The 22,481-nt window shown below is 33.2% G+C and overlaps 1 protein-coding gene and 1 non-coding gene across 2 annotated transcripts; both read right to left on the bottom strand.

Moving 5' to 3' along the window:
- Positions 1 to 2,084: 2,084 nt before the first annotated feature.
- On the bottom strand, positions 2,085 to 6,871 carry LOC137825280 (putative pumilio homolog 8, chloroplastic). Its single transcript, XM_068630953.2, has 5 exons — positions 5,689 to 6,871; positions 5,418 to 5,580; positions 4,193 to 4,356; positions 2,994 to 3,249; positions 2,085 to 2,454 (listed from the first exon to the last, which is right to left on the bottom strand). Exons 1-5 carry the CDS (start codon positions 6,828 to 6,830, stop codon positions 2,350 to 2,352), a joined length of 1,830 nt encoding a protein of 609 aa, XP_068487054.2. The 5' UTR covers positions 6,831 to 6,871; the 3' UTR covers positions 2,085 to 2,349.
- A 14,880-nt stretch (positions 6,872 to 21,751) lies between these two features.
- On the bottom strand, positions 21,752 to 21,824 carry TRNAK-CUU (transfer RNA lysine (anticodon CUU)). Its single transcript has one exon. It is a non-coding gene; the product is annotated as a tRNA-Lys (tRNA).
- Between the last annotated feature and the right edge of the window lie 657 nt (positions 21,825 to 22,481).

Below are 22,481 nucleotides of genomic sequence, written 5' to 3'. Positions count from 1 at the left end.
CATTTATGTTGATGATATTTTCTTTTCAAGAACATTTTCTACCCTGGTGCAAACCCTCATCACACAACTAAGTCAAAAGTTTACCTTGAAAGATCTTGGTCCTCTTCACTATTTTTTAGGAATTGAAGCTACTTGTTTGAAAGATAATATTCTTCATCTCTCTAAGATTAAATATATCAAAGATCTGCTTCATAGAACAAATATGCTTAGTTCCAATTCCCAGTCCATTCTAATGGTCTCATCGTTGTGTTTAACCGTTGACAATTATGTTTTGGTTGAAGATCTCACTCTTTATTTCTCTATTGTCGGTGCGCTTCAATATGCCACAATTACTAGACCTGAGCTCTCTTTCTCTGTAAACAAAATTTCCAATATATGCATAAACCACAACTTAGTCACTGGAATGTTGTTAAACAGATTCTTCAATATTTAGCTGGAACAACCATGGTCTTCGTCTACAACCTTCATATGACCTCTCTATCATTGGCTTCATCGACTCTGATTGGGCAACTGATTTGGAAAACCACAAATCCACCACCGGTTACTTCATCTATCTTGGATGCAACCTCGTTACCTGGTCATCGAGAAAGCAGAAAGTAGTCTCAAGAAGTAGTACTGAGGCTGAATATAGGAGTGTGGCAACAACTTTGGCTTAAATCCTCTGGATTGAGTCCTTACTAACTGAGTTGCATGTCTCACCGTCTACACCTACTATCTACTCAAAACACTTGGGGGATGTTCTTCTTGTTGTTAATCTTGTATCACACTCTCATTCCAAACATTTTGAGCTAGACCTACATTTTTTCCATGATCATGTCTAAAGCAAGTGTCTTCTTCTTGTTCATGTTCCCTCACAATTTCAAGTAACGAGAATCTTCTCGTCAAACCTCTTTCTGGCTTAGCTTTTCATCATCTTCTACACAAACTTATGGTTGTTAATAATACCCCCCATAAGTTTAAGGAGGGATGTTACATAATAGATGTATGCTTGGAAAATCATGAAATAGAAACCAATTTTAGAGACAAAAAATAATTGGTTGTTATAGTGACCAAATTAGATACCATTTTAGAGACTAAAAAATATTTTGGTTTCTAAATTAGTTTCTATTATTGTTAAATGGTTTCTAAATTGGTATCTAATTAACAACCAAAGTTTTTGCTACCAAATTTAGAAACTAAATAATTGGTAGTTAAAACCTTGGTAGCTAATTAGATACCAATTTAGAAATCATTTAACAATAATAAAAAAGTAATTTAGAAACCATGTTTTTTTTTTAGTTTCTAAAATGGTCTCTAATTTAGTTACTATAACAACTAATTATATTTTGTCTCTAAAATTGGTTTCTATTTCATGTTTTTCTTGTAGTGTAAATTAATTTCAAATAATCATATTTCAATAACTAAAGGTATATTTAAGTTGCTTTTAACATAAAAGATAGTATAAATTAATTAATTAATTAATCAAAGAAAAAATTGTAATGTTTTTGCTGGAAAATGTATACAAATTAAATTTATATAACTCTTAGATAAAATAGTGGTCATATATGGATAACTATGCACCAAAATTACAACGAAAATGAGAGATAACTTTTTGGTGAATTTAGATCCCACTTGAAGAGATAAAACAATTTTGCAATTATATTGTATTACACCCCAATTTGTAAAGTGACGTCTTTCATTGTACAATTATTATAAATAACATTCATCATATTTTTTTTTGTGTGATCCAATGTAATTTCAAAATTATTTGATCTCTTCACCTAGATCTACATTTGACAAAAAATTAATTTTCTTTTTAGTTATATTCTGGTGTAGGATTCTCAATCTATCACCAATCTTTCAAAAACAAAATTTAATAACATCATAATAAATTTATTAACCATCTAATACATCCAATCCATTAAAGAAGAGACTATTTATCACTTTAGCCATTTTGTTCCCAACAAGGACATAAAATTTCCAAGTACCCAAACTCCCAACAAAGTATTATTATATAATAGAACATCCAGCAAAATCTACACATCATTCTACGTAGAAAACAAAAAAAAAAAGAACATCATAGGATGTATCGTACATCATACATCCATAGCACAACATACTGCAGTATAAACCTGCATTATATGCATCTAGAAAACAATTGCCTTGAGCTTTCAGAGCCTTATATCACATGGGAAAATCAGTAGGAGGCTCAAATCAGATTCTTATACAGTCAAGTAGGCATACATACAACATATGCTAGTGGCCAGGACATAATAGAAGTATAAAACAAAGAGAGACTTAATTATGAGAAAAATAGTGAAAAAAACTCAAGAGGACAACAACATATCTTGTCTAGCTGCCAGTCATTCATCACTTATTAAGTATGTTCCTTGAGAAAATCCTTTTGCAATAAGGGTTGGTGCGCAAGATTTTGTGGGGTCGAACTGCTTCCACTAGAGATGTATGCAGAGAACCCTATTTCAGAGAAAAAGATACAAGAAAAAAAAGCATCACAATACTGAAATGAATAATAAAGCAAGATATTGAGGTAGAGCTGTTAGTGAGTGCAAGAGATGTTAATAATACATTCTTTATCATTAGTTAAAATTTTGAAAGTCAAAATTTTGTGAGTTTCACTTTTAATCAACTAATCTAATCCATAGTTTCATAGTTTTTAATAAAAATCAACTAACAAAGTGGTAAGGTAAATGTGACAAAAAAGTGTCAGTGCGTTAGAGTAAAAAGTGGAAGCTTCGTCCTACAGAAGAAATAGTCTCAAATTATCATATTATCACCCTCTGATGTTTTCTCTCCAATACCTGTTTTACGATTCCCTAGAATTCATTAGTTCTACGAAAGAAAGTGAGACTCACTCATTATTCATGAGTTATATAAAGGAAGTGAGTCTCATCTTTTATAGTGATTCTTTTATAAATTTCAATTCATAATAGTAAACAGTATATGTTAGAAAATGTATTACAAGCCTTTTCTTTATTGTATATTGGGTTTCAAACCTTGGTCACTCCGAGAGCACGTTGAACAACGTAGTTGGCAAATGGGTCTGGTAGCAACCGCTCAAAGTGAGGAAAAGATAACATTTCTTGGACTATTCCGGACCTGCTCTCTGCAATATGCATGAGGCATTTTTCAACCACATGACTGCTAAATTTTTGCATGGAAAGGTTTACGTAGTTCCCTTTGAACTGGAAATGCAGCGTGGATGAGATACTTGGGATCTCCATCTCTATAATATATTGAACAACGTAATTTCTGCAGTGCAACATATTGAAAAGTTTGCTTTGAGAGACTGGTTTTAAAGTAATATAAATAAACAATTAATCCAAGATGTAACTAATCAAATACAAACTATGCTTCCAATGTTTTTTTTAACTATCATTAGTGCATGTTGTCACAGAAGAAAGCTAACATATTAATACAAATGGAAAATAAATGAAGTTGAAATACCTAGCAGGAGTATAAGAAGAATTTTAATTTACCCGTCATTAATGGAAGAACACTATGCTAAGAACCAAATACAGAACAAAAGAAATTTCAAAGCTTGGCAAGGTTACGGGAGATCCAATTAAAATCATTTTGAAAATGGGTTCATCAAGATTTTCCATTTGAGTGGAATAATCCATGACTTTGATTTTAGGGATGTTTTAGCAAAGTTTCACTCAAACAAGTCAAATGTTGTTTGTTTAGTAAGATAATCTACTCTTTTTTCTTTTGAAGTGAGATATCTACTGAAGAAAATTTAACTCTATATTTTAGTTTTTTTCTAATCTTACCAGTCTACCTTGCTAAAGTCCCTAATCCTTAACAATCGCATACATTCGCATAAATACGTTCTCCTAGGAGTCCACCCTAACCCCATTTTGAATATAACCCCAAAACCAACCCACAACCTTAAACTTTTACAAATATTAAATTTAAAGATATGCATTAATTTAATTCTCTTCACATATTTAGAAGAAAAAAAACTGTGAATACAAAGCAAAAGGATCGTGGAATAAAATATTATATGCCAATTTCTAAAATAGCTATAAATACTGGTCAAAAGTACGTGTTGTCCAAGATTAAACATTGAGAGGATTTATGAAATCCAAAAGTTCAAAACTTGTGTTTGTGGCATCCTAAACTTAGACCAACAAATATGAAATGTATAAATATCAAAACAGAATATTGACAGGTACAAGTTCAGGCTAATTACCCAAATGGATCTTGAGCAAGAATAAGCCCATGTCTACATATTTCCTGTATCAGCTTATCTTGGTACTTTCCGGTGGAGTAATCAATGCAACGTTGGAGTACACAACATCCATGTTCATGAGTAGCTATGTCAATACAGAAATTTGTAGCAGCGTCAAAGATAAACTGCAATAAATGATAGAGGGAAACAAGTGTGATGAAACTTTCAGTCAAATCCAGTAGGTTTAAGGGAGAGAAAAACAAATGAAGAATCGGATGTTAAGGCACGTGCACATTTCTAGATAAACAAATGATGAATCGGCTGAGTAAACAAGATTATTTTTAAATTTTTATTTAAATATTTATATATGCGCGCGTGTGTGAGATTGTCCAAGCACATTTTAATGGCAACAAGTAAAATATTTTACATTATTAGAGGATGTCACAAAACGACCCGAAGCTATTACTGTAAGTAACATTTTTAGGCCCGGCTCAATGGTATATATTCAATACTTAACCAAAATATTTATTCACTAGCTTCTTATCTAGTAGATTATTAGCCTTTTGAGCATTCCTAGTTGGGAAAGAAAAAGAAAAACAAACTACTCAGGCCAAGTAGATCATGCTTCAGCATTATGGTCTTAGGAGAGAACTCAACCTTCTCCCACCCGAAATTTTTTCTACAGTCGACTTACCTTTCAGAAATTTCTGAAGTGACCAGATATAACACAAATCTCAGAAATAAAGATAAAACCATGATATTTTGAAATAGAGTGTATAACTTAGATTCCGAGATTACCATGTAGATAAAAAAGGGTTCAACAAAGTGAAAGATTTGAGACTCCGAAATGTAATTCTAGTTGACACTGAAAAAATTGATGTGTGAGGTATGACAGCTCACACTAAGAAGCTAAGACTTCACTGAATGAAACCATTTTGTGAGACTTTAACAAAAACAGGAATGCCCTCCCTATGCTCTAAGTGGTGTTAATTATAGGCCATTTTGTGCTATGATGATGATGTCAATCAAGATCTGAAATGATTCCTCCATACAACTTAGAACAAAATTTGAGGTTAAATATAAAATCTCAATCGCTTGATGTATGTTTATTTTCCCTATATTCATCACCTCATCAACACTACAGTGTAATATAGTTCTTACATATTGTTCAATTAAATACCAGAGGAGAACTATTAGTTGTCCACTTTAAAAGTAACACAAGAAGCAAAAGAGAGAAGTATTATACCTCATTATCTTTACAACTAAAGTACTGCAAGCAACGTTGTATAACATGATTTCCGTTGAGATCCTTAATAAGATCAAGAAAATCAGGTTGAATGGCAGACCTCAGCAATGCAATTTGATTTCTAGAGTTGACAGTCGCAATCAATTTCTGAACCACCCGAGTTCTAATAACAATACTATCAATTCAGCATGTCATAGAGAAAAAGAAAACAGGTGCATTAAGATTTAGAAAAATACAACAATGTTGAAGTTCAACGGGAGGATACATATACCCGTGGGTATTGAAAGAGGTTTTGAGTAGTTGCCCTGGTTCTCTAGTCAACATTGACACAATCTGAAATCTTTCATCTTCAGCACACACATCAATCAGCTTTTGCACGAGGTAATTCCCAAAAGGGTCCATCATAAGCTCAACAACATCATCTATAACTCCTTTAAACACTATTTGTGCATCTTCAGAGGTGCCCTCATCAACCATCCTCTGTAGGAAGCGACAACCGTTCTGATCCTTTGCCAGGTGATAAATGTAACCTTGGAACTTAACCAAAGGACGAAAATTGAACAATGGCCGCGGAGAAAGAGAAACATCACTTGCAAGAATGCCATTATTTTCATGCCTAGTAGGAACGCGAGAAGGAATGAATTGAGGAACTTCATCTGGCACTGTTTGAGCTGGCGAAGGTAAACTACCTCTGTAAGCCCTCAAAGACTTGCACCCTTTACCTCCAACACACCATTTTACATCCTTCTCTTGCATGTTAAACCCACCATCACATTGAAAGGCCACAGGGTCCCCTCTAGAATGCGAAAATTCACCACTGGGGGCTACGACCACCCTTGTTGGTGCTCTTTCTTTCACTGCAGGGAACAAATGAGGCGATGGATTGTTCACATTCGTAGTAAGCTTGGATTGCTGCATGGAGGGATAACTTTGAGGGAGCATAAAGGGACTCCTTATATCCCAATCCATTGCAAATGGCCCTCTAGCATGAAACGGGTTCTGCCTTTGAAGGTTTCTATAACAAGTGTTCCTCCTTTGGTTAAATTCCATTGGGGGTCCAAAACTGTGTCCCTTCACATCAGAAGAAGGCTTCATACCCCAAGCAGACGACAGGGCACCCCTTTCTTCACCAACATGTGCATATCCATCCAAAGAACTACGAGGTGTGTGTGAGAGTGAGAGTGAGAGTGAGTGTGAGTTTGAGTGTGAGTATGGGTGTGAGGGTGGGAATGCATGTGTGTACGATGAGTCCATAACATCAACACCATATCTATGTCCATGTCCATGGCCATATCCTCTGGTTTTGTTAGCGCCATTCCCTTGTTCACCAAAAACACCCATTCTAGCAAAATCATTAGACAGGAAGACATCAACATCATGGTCGTGGTTGATGATGTTGTTTTGGCCCCACATCGGAAAGGCGTTGGTGGGAGCAGTGGAAGGTTGTGGCGTAACGTTGGCATGGTGAAGGTTAGGAAACCCATTCAACCAAGCTCCAACCTCTTCGTTTCTCATGGCGTAGTTTGCGGATATTGTGATGAAAGGGAAAAGAGAGAAGAGAAGGGGAATGGGAATAGAAAAGGGGGAAGGGGACAGGTGGCAGTATGGTGTTTGAATCCACCTGTTTCCTCTTAGGAGAAAGTGAAGGAGGAAGAATCGCAGAAGGAGGTATTTGATTTTTTATTTAGTTTGACAGAGTAGTGTGTACGGTTCACACAAAATCGGCACTACACTGCACAAGCCGTTCTTGACACAACACAAGGGTCTGCAGATGCAGGTGCAGGGCCATAACAACTTCTCTTTTCTGCCATTACAAATTCTGATTGTTTCCTTTTCTTGTTATGCTTTCAACAAAAAGCTGTTATTTTGATATCTTTAGATCATTCAATCATTTGACACACACACACAATATTAGTACCAGGATGTGTAAAAAAATGTCTTCATGTCCTTATATATTCTGCCAAAAACTTGGACATGATATATTCATATCTTATAGTTAATATACACGGAATAATAAATTAAATAATATTATAATATAAAATCAGTGTATGTTTAAATGATATTTTTTATTAAAATTACATATATTTAAAAAAAAAAATTTAATTTAGCAAAATTATATAATATTTTGAAATTATAACTAATATCCTATAAAGTATTAAAATAAATATTATTGAATTAAATATTGTAATAAATAATATAATTTAAACTTATATGTCACGATAATTATAAATGTAAATATAAATAAATAAATAAAATATATATATATATACATAGTAAATTACATCTAATAGAAAAAATCTTTTGTGTTAATTGAGAAGAACACCGTTGACTGTGAATAGAGGCTTGTGGTGAGAAAGACGAAGAGAAGAATGCAAGATAAACCCCAAAAGCATTGAAAGAGTGAAACCAGAGAAATAGCAAAACATGAAAAGTATCTTCTGTAATTGATTATGATTAAATGAATTAGAGAAGTGTTATGTAATAATAAACTGAGCCTAAAATACATGGTGGCAAAGAGTAAAGGAGGCCCAAGGCCCAAACAAAAAAAATAACTAACCTAAGAATATATAATCATTTTAACTAACACCCCTCAAGTTGGGAATAGATATTTTGCATTCCCAGCTTGGACTTGAGATTAGTAAAGATGGAAGGAGCCAGTGGTTTGGTGAGGATATCGACAGTTTGCATGGAGGAAGTGATGGAAAGCAACTTGAGAAGACCAACATTAACTTTTTCTCGGACAATGTGGTAGTCAGTCTGATAGAGATCAAATAAGAGAGGATTTTACTAATGGAGGAAGAGGTCATTCATCCAAATATTTGAAGTTCTTCCTTCTAGTCTTCTAAAAAATTAAAGAAGAATTTAAATAAAGAGAGGACCAAGCCTAAAGCCAAAAGAAGACTACAAGCTTTCAAGAATGGGCTTCAATTAATATCTCTCTTTATAGTTTCTTTTGTATAAATTTGTAAATAATATAGAATAGTATTTAGGTAGGTGCTAAGAAGGAAACCTAAAGATACCTCTTGTGTAAAGCATCTTTAGATATTAGCTTTAGAAAAATCTAGAAAGGTATCCCTTCCTTCTCCACTTTAGGCGCTAGAAGTGGAAGAGTTGGGTAACCTTGGTTAGCTTCCTTTGTAAGCTTCTTGTACACTCATGACCGGTCCTTCTCCTATAAAAGGAGGGCTTGAGTCTTTCTAATACAAATTTGATATTTTGAGTAAAGAAATTCTCCCATATTGGTGAGTGATTGAGAGACTTGTGTCTTCTCTTCTTCTTGTCTCATCTTGAGTGCATCTTGGAACCTCAAGTGGCGGCATCTACACTCATCTTGGAGCCTTACATCCTTCAAGTGGCGTGTTCATCTCCAAGAACTTCAACCACATAAGTTCCCTATTTCATTTCATCTTCTTCATCCATTTTCCCTTCATTCCAAATTACCCATTTTTGTTCTACTTGTTTGTTTTCACTTTCAATCGGTGCAATCTCTTCCTTATGATGTCCTCTTTCATTTGCTGCACTTATATTCAATTTTAATCGGTGCAAATTGGTTGTTCTTGTTGTTTTTGTCACGTCCTCCATGGGTATAATTGTTATATGTTGTGTTCTTGAGTTTCTATCCATGGGTTTGTTGTTCAAAATGGGTTTCTATGTGAGTTTGGCTTGGTTACTTGTGTTTTGGTGAGTTCTTGAATGTTAAGAACATTGATCCAATTCTTAAAAAGTGCCTAATCATATTCCAACTCAAGTTGACTCCATAACATGTCTATGAAACATCTCTATCTTGTTATTGGAATCATATCACAATCTCTATGTGTTTGGTGCGTTCATGAAAAACCTGATTTGAGGCAATATAAATTGTTGATTGATTGTCATAGTATAGGATTGCAGGTTCAATGTAAGGAATGCCAAGATCCTTAAGAATGTAAGTCAGCCACTGAATTTCACAAGTGGTTGATGTAAGGTCTCTACACTCGGCTTTCGAAGAACTTCGTGTGATAATCTGCTACTTCTTGGACTTCCATGATATAAGAGACTCACCCAAGAAAATGGAGAAACCAGTAACTGATTTTCTAGTTTCAGGGCATGTTGCCCAATTAGAATCACTATAACCTCGGAGCTGGTTGGTATTGTTCTTGTGAAGAAAGATTCTCGAGCCAGGATTTCCCTTCAGGTACCTTAGAATGCGAAAGACAACTTATTGATGGTGCTTTGTAGGAGAAGAAACAAACTGACTTAAGTTGTTGACACTGAAGGCTATGTCAGGCCGTGTGTTGGTGACATACATCAGTTGTCCAATAAGTTTGTGGTAGGTAGATTATTCTTCTTCATTAAGTTTGATGTTGTTAGTGGAAGAAAGGCGAGAGGAATGAGGCATGGGTGTAGGCATGGGGGCACAATTCAGCATTCTCGTTTCATGGAGGAGATCTAAGGTGTACTTTCTTTGACTGATATGTAGACTAGATTTGTTGTGTGCCACTTCCAGTTCCAAAAAGTATGTGAGGTCCCCTAAATTCTTAATTTTGAATTGTTGATCCAGCAACTTAGTGATATGAGCAATTTCCTCATTATCGTTTCCAGCTAGTACAACATCATCCACATATACAAGAAGAGCAGTGATTTTAGTATGGTGCATTTTAAAAACAACGAATGATCAACAGATGACAATGTGTAATTATGTGAAAGTAAGAAATTAGATAATTTGGCATACCATTGTCGGTTAGCTTGACGAAGACCATAGAGAGATCTTTGGAGTTTGCAAACATGTTTAGCAGAGGGGAGAGTGAGGCCAGGTGGTGGCTATATATACACATCCTCAAGGAGGTCTCCACGTAAAAACGCGTTATTGACATCTACTTGTTTAAGAATCCAATCATTGGAAGCAACAACAACAAGTAGAAGACACAATGTTTTCAATTTTGCAACAAGGGAAAAGGTGTTTATGAAGTCAAGGCCTTCTAATTATGTGTACCCTTTGGCTACTAAACATGCCTTATACCAATCAATAGACCTGTCCGATTTGTGCTTTATCTTGTAAACCCAACGACAGTCAATACCCATCTTTCCAGGCAAAAGAGTGGTAACCTGCCAAGTATGATTGGCATCAAGAGCAGTCAACTCTTCTTGCATAGCTTGTTTCCAGCAAGTACGCTTTGAAGCTTCCCTGTAAGTGTGAGGCTCCAAATGGAAAGAAATAGAAAGAGTAGTGCATAGCAGGAGATAAAGATTTATAAGAAATAAAATTATTAATGGGATATTTGGTACTTACACTATTTGTAGTGGTCAAATCAGTTTGAAAATATGCAAGATATGTTGGTGGCTTTCTTTGTCTATTTGATCGCCTCAGTGGTATGTTCAAATCATCAATTTATGTAGTGTGTCTCCATTTTGGTTAGTGTTCATGTCCTCATCAATTTGTGACTGAGAGTACGCACATTCAACAAACTAAGAAAGTCACAGAGAAACAGCTTCTAAAAGTTCGCCTCTTCATCAACACCACGAGGTGTTGTGGACAACTTCCAACTCCCTTTTGCTTTCTGATTGTCGTCGTCGGGTCTAACACCATTGCCTCTGAGATAGTTCGTCCATATGAGTTATCAATCCCAGACGCACCTTGTCTCCTTCTTCTTTTCTCATTTTCCTACGAACTTTGGGGAGTACGAAATGTGGAAAATCTTTCGAAGATGGGGAAAGTGCAGGAAGTGTTTATACCCCCGAAGAACGAATAGAACTGGGCACAGATTTGGTTTTGTAAGATTCACTGGAATCAATGATCCAGATAGACTTGAATATCAACTGGATAATATATGGATCGGAAACGCCAAATTATATGTGAACAAACCGAGATACAGAAGAAACCTTAAAGGGGGTAGACTGGAAACCAATAGAGGCCAAGGAAACCGCATGGATGATATCGGATTAAAGAAGATGGAACCGAGAGTAAGTAAAGTATGGAGGAAAAAAGGTGAAATGTCATACGCTCAAGCTGTTAAAAATGGTACAGACACAAAAAACTCCTTTGAGAAGTGGACGGGGCAAATAATTCAGGTGAGGATTGAAGACAAAGAATGGATGAAGAGAAGTTACGTTGGGTATCTAAATGAAACAACAAATTTTGAAGATATCAAAAACTGTTTTTTTCTAAATGGAGCAAATTTTATACGTCTAAGATATTTGGGTGATAATGTTATGCTACTCACACCAGAGGGAGAAACTAGTGTGGAAGATATGATTAAGGAAAATAAAAAAATGGCTAGAGGAGTTTTTTGATATTATTAGACCATGGGATAACTCTGTCACGGTTGGAAAACGAAGGGTATGGGTCAGAGTTTGGGGGATACCGTTTAATCTCTGGGAAATGTCCGTCTTTGTGAACACAGTAATCAATATCGAAAATCTTCTCGCAGTTGATAAAATTACTGAGAACTATGACGAACTACAATATGCACGTCTTCTCGTATCCATACCACTCGTAGCTGAAGCTCGTTCCTCAAAACGAATGATGATCAACAGATCTGTATATCAAATACGCATAGAAGAAGACTTTATCTGCTGTGACAATCTCAAACAGATGAATACGGATGAAGTATCTTATTCTGAATCTTTCGTTGGTGAGGAGGAAGACGTATCTGATTACGAAAATGCAAAAGAGCTTGAAAAGTTGATGTCTACGAACTCAAAAATGGTGGCGGAGATGAACATCGGAATCTCGCTAGAGACGACGTCGAAGGGAAGGTACGAATCACCTACGATGAGAGAAGCTCTGAAAAGTTGCTCTTCTGACACAGTGGTACCAGATTCAGCTTCCCAAGACAACGGCTACAAAACTCCAACGGACATGATCCAAGGAAACCCTAGAATTTCCCAAACAAATGGGCCAAACGAGTCACAAGCCCAGAGACGGGAATGCGCGGAATTTGAAGATGAAATGGTCTTGCAGGATGGGTTGTGCTCGTGGCCCATATGCGCTCCACATAATGATAATATCCAAGTTAGCCCTAACAATCAAGGGTCACCCATGTGTGCGGCTCACAACAAACCATCCAACGTCAGCCATAAGTCAGATACTCTTTGTGGGCCGAATGAGGCGGTAGTGGACCTATGGCGGGGGAGGGGGAGTGAAGATGGAAAAATATCGTTGGAATCTGGACGCACTAGCCAGCCCAATCAGAAACTTGAAGCCCATCTAATGGACATTGATCTCAACCCTCACGTCTTTCAGTGCTTGCACGAGAATGACTCTAACGGCTGTAAGAGTCATCAATGGGAGGATGAAACGATCACAATTTGTTGGACAACGAAAGGCATAGCAACAAGGGATGCAAAGAATGATCGTGTGATAAAAGGAAAAGAGGTTATGCAACCCACTTCTAATTCCGACTTTGCGCAGAACCATATGTCCCTTATCAACCAAACTAAAATCAATCCCAGCTCCTTGCTCCAGCGGTCCAACATGCTCATTGGTGAATCCAGTAGAAAAAGGAGAAAATCGACTCATGCACCGAATGGAGGGGTGAAGAGAACATCCAAAAGGTTAGCAAATAAAAAACCATTTATATATGTCTCTAATTCTGGAATTAGAAATTGTAATAGGATGTTTTGGTTGAAAAATAGCCCTATGGATGCGGTGAAATTATGGGATCTTGCGAAAAAATTGGGGTTTACATATTCTGGGGATGAGGACGATGTCATAAAACAAATAAATTTTCTGGAAAATAGGGACCAACAGTGTAATTTGTCTAGAAAAGAAGGGAATGAGACTGTTGATTAATGAGAATCTTATGTTTTAATTGTAGAGGGTTAGGCTCACAACACAAACGCACATACATAAAAAATATTATACAATTTGCATGCTTACAAGAAACTAAAATGGAAAATATAAATTCTGAGATATGCCAAAATATGTGGGGGAAATCGAACATAAACTGGATACATAAGAATGTTGACAATGGTGCAGGGGGAATCCTTACCATCTGGGATAATAATGCTTTTAAATTAGAATATCATTACATAGGAAATGGCTTTATTATTGTTCAAGGGATAATGCTTGATAAAAATCAATTAATTGTTGTGGTAAATGTGTATTCTGCTTGTAGTTTAAGTGAAAAAAGAATAATGTGGGAGGAAATTTTAAATTTTAAAGAACAAAATCAAATTAAGTTGTGGTGTATACTTGGTGACTTTAATGTCGTGAGAAAACAAGATGAGAGAATAGGTTGTCAACCTTTGGGTTCATACAAAAAGGAAATGAAAGATTTTAATGAGTTCATTGAAAAAATGGAACTATTTGACATACCTATGGTAGGAAGGAGATACACTTGGTATAGAACTAATGGGGAGGCAAAATCAAGATTGGATAGGACATTATTCTCCCTGGAATGGATGGATGTTTGGCCACAATGTAAACAATATGTTTTAAATAGAACGGTATCTGATCATTGTGCTTTAATTATAAAACAATCTCATCAAGAATTAAATGGCTGCAAGAAGGAGATCTAAATACACAACTCTTTCATAAGATTATAAAATGGAGGTCAAATAAAAACAGATTGAACGGGGTGTTTGTAGGGAATGAATGGTGTGAGGAACCATCAAGGGTAAAGGGGGAAGTTCTAAGGTTCTATAAAGAAAGATTCACGGGCTCACGACAAATTCAATTGCTCTTAGACAATGTTCCCGTCCCAAATATTAACAGTGAGGATAATAGGGCTTTGATAAAGGTAATCTTTATGGAAGAAGTGAAATAGGTAGTGTGGGATTGTGGTAGTAATAAATCCCCTGGACCAGATGGTTTTAATTTTAGCTTTTTTAAAGAATTTTGGGAGATTATAAATATATAATTATATAAAGTTGTATGTTGCTTTCAAAAATGGGGGAGATGGCCAAAAGGATGTAATGCCTCTTTCATCACAATCATCCCTAAAATTGTTAACCCTGTTAGATTAGAGGACTTTAGACCAATATCCTTAGTTGGCAGTTTTTACAAAATCATAGCAAAAATTTTAGCTAGAAGACTGCAGAAAATCATGCATATAATCATTGATCATAAACAAACGGCTTTCATTCAAGGAAGGGGTATTCTTGATAGCATAATTGTGGCAAATGAAGTTATAGAGGAGGTAAGAAAGAAGAAGAGTAAGTGTATCATTGTTAAGGCTGATTTTGAGAAAGCCTACGACTCTGTGGATTGGAATTTTCTATTTTATATGTTACAAAGGATGGGGTTTGGAAATACATGGATTAAATGGATTAGGAGTTGCTTAGAATCATCATCTATATCCATACTTGTCAATGGAAGTCCTACTGAACAATTCCAACCGACAAAGGGCCTAAGGCAGGGCGACCCTTTAGCACCATCTCTATTTCTTATAGTGGCTGAAGGTTTGGCTGGAGTCATGAGAGTGGCCCAACAAAAAGGACTCTATGATGGGATTAAAGTAGGCTTGGATCAGGTTGAGGTTAGTATGTTACAGTTTGCTGATGATACTATATTTTTCTGTGAGGATAATGTGAAAAACATTAACACAATTAAATGTACTCTAAGATGTTTTGAACTTGTGTCTGGTTTGAAGGTGAATTTTCGAAAAAGTAAAATCGCAGGTATAGGTGCACAACATACTGAAATTCTAAGATACTCTGCGATTTTAAATTGTAATCAAATGGAAGTTCCTTTTAAATATTTAGGGGTTCCTGTGGGAGATAATCATAGGAAAAAAGTGTTTTGGAATGATATGATAACAAAAATTAAAAGCAAGCTTTCTAGTTGGAAAGGAAAATTTTTATCTTTTGCTGGAAGAGTTACTTTGATAAAATCTGTCATTTCAGTTGTCCCTTTATATTACTTATCTCTGTTCAAAATGCCTACAACAGTTGGGAATTTAATCACAAGATTACAAAGAGATTTTCTATGGGGATGGGGAAGTGATAAAAGGAAGATAGCCTGGATTAAGTGGGACCTTCTATGTCAATCCAAATCGGAAGGAGGACTGGGAATTAAGGATGTAAAGTTGTTTAATATGGCTCTTCTTGGGAAATGGAAATGGGGACTTGGTTGTGAAAAATCAGGACTTTGGAAACAGGTATTGGAATCTAAATATGGGTCTTGGAGAGAGTTAGATGATAGTGTTGTGTCAAATACTGAATCTTGGTGGTGGAGAGATATCAAGAAGGAGTGCGGAGGAAACTCAAACTCTTGGTTTGATAATTAAAGAAGGTGGAAGGTCGGTGCAGGGAGTAATATTATGTTTTGGACAGACCATTGGATAGGGAATGATACTTTGAAAAACAGATATCCCAGAATTTTTTCAAACTCAGTGCTTAAATAGGGCTCTGTAGATAAATATGGGGTATGGCAAGAAAATCAGTGGGTATGGCAAATAGAATGGAGAAGAGAGTGGTTTTTATGGGAAAATGAAATTATAAATGAATTTATGGATGAATTGAAGACTATTAAAATAGATGCTTGTAGAAATGATGAGTGGATGTGGGTAGGTGATATCTCAAATTGTTTTACTGTTAATTCTGCTTATAAAATCCTTTGCCAACAAAATAATTTGCAGTCACATTCATGCTCTGCTTTCAATTTTGATTCTTTTTGGAGCCTAAAAGCTCTACCATCAGCACATTACTTTGCCTGGCGTGTTTTATTTGGTAAAATTGCAACATATGATAATTTAGTACATAGAGGAATTCAGGTTGGAAGGGGAATGTGTGTCATGTGTGGGTCTGAGCTTGAAACAGTAAATCATATTTTCTTCACATGTAAAGTGACTTCTAAAGTATGGTGTATGTCTGATGCTTGGGCTGGTAGAGCTTTTGTACATTGTGATAATGCTATTCAACATTTCGAACAAATAGGTTTTACGGGTCTAAACTACTTGGGAAATTGTGTTTGGAAATGTATGTGGATTTCTATTATTTAGGGAATTTAGAATCATAGGAATAGGATAATTTTCAATAATGCAGTGGTGGATCCTGTTGAAATTTTTGCTTTGGCCCAAGTAAAGGCGTGGACATGGGTAAGTTATAAATTTCCAAAGTCAAATTTCTCTTATTCTGATTGGTGTATTAATGTATATGAATGTTTAAAATCAATACATTGATGATTAACGCCCTTTCTTTGCTTTTGGTTGGATTCTTAGTTTGCATGAGAGGAATGCCCTTGGGGTACAACTATAATCATAATGGATGCTTGGAAAATGCAATAGATAGCAAGGAGACAAAGTCTTTCTTTTGAGTTGATACGCTTATAGTCTGGAATTGGACTAAGTTGTAGGATTCCTTTATAGCTAATTTGGTTTATGTATTGACATCTTGTTGTTTTTAAAGAGGTTAAGATTAGCATATATATGTGTATGTTTAGGCATGTTATCTGGAAACCTCATTTCTTTAGTATAAGGAATTGTGTAAATGGGTTGGAGTACCCCTAGTACTTCTATTTATTAAATCTTTATTGCTTATTAAAAAAAATAAAAATAAAAAATTTGTGCAATAGCCATATTCTCATGATGACCAAAGAAGAAAAAGACAAAGCACATGGCGAGCAGTCATCTCAGCAAACAATTCAAGACCCCACCGAGGATCTCATGGGCTCGACCAGTTGAGATGGGCATAAACCAGAGCACCAACTGTTCTTCCTTTTGGTCTTCTTAAGAGATAGAATATGTTGTAAATAATGTTGGGCTCACTTTAGGGGTCCAAATAGCAAAGATAGGCTAGAATAAGGTGCCTTTAGCATAAGAGGGAGTGTATGTATCATTTTAGTGAGGCTTATGTCCTCTTAGGTTTGAGGACTTATCTTGAGTGATTGGGAAGCTCTCAAGTGGTGGCCAACACACTAATCTTGGAAGAAAATCACCCTCCAAGTGGCGTGACATTTCTCACCCACCACCATAAGTTTTCTCATTCCATTTCTCCATTCCTTTTATGTTTTTTTGTCTTTTAGTTCTCTTATTTGTTGCTCTTGGGTTTCACTCATAATCATGAGTATGGTGCATCATTTGGGAGACCATGTCCACCATTGATGTTTACCTTGTGCCCATTTCAATTTCGCAATTGCATCTCATACTCACTATATTTTGTTTTTCATCTTTGCCTCTATGAAGTGCATTTTCACACTTACTTAATCACTTGGTTAAGTTCGTGTCCTATGAGAATCTTCCTTAGGTCCTCACCATTAATTGATAAAATTCCAATCTTAAGTAAAAGTGTCACCATAAATGAAAACACCTAAAATCAACTCACATCATGCCCTAAGATAGGAGATAAAAGAGATTGTGATTTTGTTATCTATCAAAGAGTTTTTCGCTTCGTTTGAGAAATCCAAGGTGGTGGAGGGGTTGAAGGCCAAAAATAGAATGGTTAGGACAATAAGAAGAAACCATATTTTCAACCCCAATCATTTAAAGGGATTGGGTTGGGATCTCAACAACAATAGTTCTTCTTATAGTGTTTTAGATTCGGAGGGGGTATGTGTTATGTTCTCAAATACGAAAACTTTCCAAAACCATTTAATCATTAATCTTATTTAAAAATAATGTTTTCTATGTTGTGGAGATTTTAAATAAGATTTGAAAACATAAAAGTAATGTCATAAAACATTCTAAGAATGTAAAACTTTCATGCTCTCATTTTCTAAGACTTTATAATGAAATATTTTTCATTAAAAAACTTTCCAATATAGTTTTAAATTTAATTCTAATTGCAAAGTTGTATTTGAAAATATTTTATAGTCAAGAAAGTATTTTCCATTCACAAAACATTTAAACACAAGGTATTTGAGATTTTCAAATTCTTCTATGTTACGTTCTTAAATACAAAATCTTTCCAAAACCATTTAATCATTAATCTTATTTGAAAATAATATTTTCTATGTTTTAGAGATATCAAATAAGATTTGAAAACGTAATAATAATGTCATAAAACTTTCTAAGAAGGTAAAAGTTTAATATGACCACTTCCATGACAAAGTGGTTTGTCTAAAGAGTAGAAGATACTTGTATCATCTGATATGTGCAATCTTTAGTGTTCGTCCGATTGCTTGTAAACAAGTGCTTTGATATCGTTTGCCTTATGATCTTCAAGGGGATCGTGTGATGATCTTCTAATGATTCCACGTGCACTAGGATCTTGTGATGAGATCTTCTTAATGAGTTCATCTTATGCATTCCAATGAGATCATTTGACGTGAGCTTTTTATGTATATCATTTTACGCGTCTTTTCTTCTTTGAATGTTATCTTTATAAGCTCTTAGACATTTGTCCTATACTAAGATCAATATTGGATTGTCTGATAGTCTTTCTACTATGAGTATGTGACATTCGTTTAACACGTCTTGTTGCTAGTTGTATTGTCTAATGTGTTAACATTTGTTGGTCTTTGCTCATTTTCTTAATGTTTTAAACTTATACTGCATATGAGTGAACTTTGTTATACTGTAACACATCTTATAGTGTTTATTATCATCAAAACACATAAACACTCATATCATTAGATCATCTTATGAGTATTAGATCATCTACTGACTTAACACACTACTCACCATGGCTTGAACGATTATGTGAACTCTCAAGTGATTGAGTGTTTAGCTCAAGTGAGAGCTTGTCGCTTGAGTGAAAGAGCGGTTAGAGAAACTCTTTCTCTTTTAGAAGGCTTCCACTCAAGTGAGGATGATTGGCGGTGTTTCATGAGTTCTAAAACCTTGGAGAATCATGCAACCAAGTTAGGGAACTAAAGTGGTGAAATAGTTTCTCAAGCATTGATATAACAATGCATGAACCTCTCGACCTTGTTGGAAAAAGTCCAATAGGTATGTATTACAATAGGGTGATGAGGACACTTAAGGGATGGACACTCGAGCATGGAGATTGGTGATTAAGAGAGATGGTATTTCTGAGTAATGGGAAGTGAATGCACTTGAACAAAAGGAGCTCAATGGTTTATTATTCAAATATTATTAATGATGATAATATATAATAAATGTAACTAATTATATATGTGTTGAAATATATGATTAATGTATGATATGTATGTGATGATAATGATAAGGTGAGATATGATATGTATATATATAATATATATATATGACATGTCACCCTTTTCTTGATGTGCATTGGATACTTTGGATGGTAACATGTGTGGTGAAAGTGTTGGCCTATGTGACGAGATATCAAACATATTAGCTTATTAAGTAAAGGTTTATTAATTATTTGATCATGTAGATTAAGACATCAGGTAGTGAAAAGTTATATAAAGTTTATGAATTAGACTTAGATAAATAGGTGCATATTTACCCTAACCTATAATCAGTTTCTAATAGAATATGATTAATAATAAGGATGTATCTCGCAAAAGTCATTGTATAACAAGAATCTTAGTGTGACAATTATATTATACATTAAAAAGTAACTATGAATTTCACTATCTTATTAACTATATTTTAATTAATAATATTCATTGAACATCATGTTAAAAAATATCTCCATCTTATTGAAAATATATATAATATATGATGTAAAATATTAAACATGTAATATAATATAATATATATATATATATATATATAATATATGTATATATATATAAATTACACACTAAAAACAGAATTACCAAAAGAGGATAATATATATGTGGATTTTCAGAAGATATTTTCCACATGTTAAAATAGATGTATAAAAGTTTTAAAAATATCAAATATATTAAAATTAATCAGAATTATTTTTATTTATATATTAAATTATATGTATGAAAAAAAATGGGAATATATATTATTCAAACTCCTATAATTACGTGATATATTTATATACAAATAATGTGTATAATAAAGTTGTCAGATGCAAAAATTATAAATAATTATAATGTATATTTATTAGATGCGAATCTTTTCATTGAAGTAACAAGATCTCAATATTATTATCTTACTTTTTTTATTTATATATTCTTGTGGTACAAACGAGTGACTCGTATTTTCTATTTTCAGTCAATTATTTCGGTATTGATATTTGAAATATAGGTAATACGTTCTGACATAATGCAGAAACAAAATATAATACTTTAATTTTTCTAATTTTAGTTCGAGAGTGATACTCATGTTGTCAATTTAAATAAATAAAAAATTACTGGTGCCTTTTAATTTAAAAAAAAAAATATTAATGGGTTGAATAAAATGATTCATAAGTGTTATTATGCTTTTAAATTCGTGCTCTTATTATTTAGTTGCCAGAAAGTATACTTTAAAATTATGCTTTCGTGATAATTATATCAATCAGTTTTACACTTAATTACTATAAATGCCACATTTATAAAAGGATAAAAATATTAACCTTTACTATATTATTTTATGTTGCGAAGAAAAATTAAAGGAATCACACTAAATATATGACTGAATTCTGTTATACATTTTGAATAGTATATATAGTATTAAAACATTTTTCATATTTTACTTTTTTATAAAAATTAATTTTAAAAGGAGTTAATTGAGATATAAGGGTTATTATCTTTTATACCTCATGATTTATAATTGTAAAAAATAATTATATATTTAAAAAGTAGTATTATAATATTTCTCGCATTCTCCTTTCTTGTATGAAAATGTATCTTTAGAAGGAATTACATGAGATATAAGTGTTTCATCTTTTGTAACTCATGATTTTATTATCTAGTTACCAGAATTATACTTTTAAAGTTACACATTTACTATAATTACTTTGTATACTATGAATTTTGTACATAATTGTTTGAAATGTATCATTTTTTTTTTCTTTTTTAAATTTCTGATAAATTTGGGGACAATGAAGTGAGAGGTTAAGAATTTTAAGAATGTCACTGAAGTTGGGTTAACAAAATAAATGTATTATTATAAATAAAATAAATAAAGGTATAATTTTCAATAAATAAATATATATATACAGCAAAATAATATTTAAAAAATAATTTAAATTGTTTTTAATTATAAAATATATGTTTATAAAAAATAATATTTAGAAATTATTTTGGAGTATAAAATCATTTTTATTATTTTTCTAAGAAGTATATTTTATTATAATTAATAAAATCATATTTAAAAAGATTATTATATTTAAAAAATATACATTTAAATTGAGATATAAGTGTTATTATCTTTTTGTATCTTGTAATTTTAATATTTGATTACTAAATTTAAAACTATTTAAAAACATTTTTAAATGCATAATCTTTAGAAATAAATATTAAATATAAAATTGAAAATAAAAATACATTAACAGTACATTTAAAAAAAAACTATAAGGAAAAAGAAATTAAAAAAAGAGGAAAACAAAAAACCCTAAAATTAAAAAAGAGAAAACATAAAAAAAATCGCCCACCATGGGGCTCGAACCCACGACCACAAGGTTAAGAGCCTTGCGCTCTACCAACTGAGCTAGACGGGCAGATATTATTAATTTTCATCTTTTACAATTTATTCTTAGTTATTGAATATTATATATATGATATAAGAATACTTTTGATGGATAAAAGTAAAAATATAATTGGTGATTTGTAAAAATATTTCCGATGAATGTTACTTATTAGAGTAAGCTTAAAAATAAATATATTATTTTAATATAAATTGGTTAAGCTGAAGAAGCTTAATTACTTATGTAATAACCTTGTCTAAGTTTATAAGAAATTTTCTTTAAATTTAAACATGTGTATAGAATCTCTATTAAAATAATATGTTTATTTATAATTTATATATATATATATATATATATATTAAAAAATATATGTGTATTAAGTCTTACAAATTCATTACTTTTAGAATATATTTAAAGATTCAATTGACAATTATAAAGACACTTACATATTATTAATAAAGATTATCATATCCTAGTGAGACTATTATATGACAAAATTTAAACTCGTATATCCTTATGAGATATAAATTGATCTTTATCAACTGAATAAATTTTTATTAATTAACTTTTATATACAAAAGTTACTATACACTAAAAAAATAATAAAAATAAAAAACAATTAGTTACTATATTAAATAAATTAAATATTATTTGGAAACTAAAAACTTTATTACATCTTGGTATAATATT

Source organism: Phaseolus vulgaris, chromosome 8, assembly GCF_051622355.1.
Source record: "Phaseolus vulgaris cultivar YP4 chromosome 8, ASM5162235v1, whole genome shotgun sequence".
In the NCBI taxonomy this organism is placed as follows: Eukaryota; Viridiplantae; Streptophyta; class Magnoliopsida; order Fabales; family Fabaceae; genus Phaseolus; species Phaseolus vulgaris.
The sequence above is the reverse complement of the archived record's forward strand: the minus strand, read 5'-3'. Positions and strand labels throughout refer to the sequence as shown.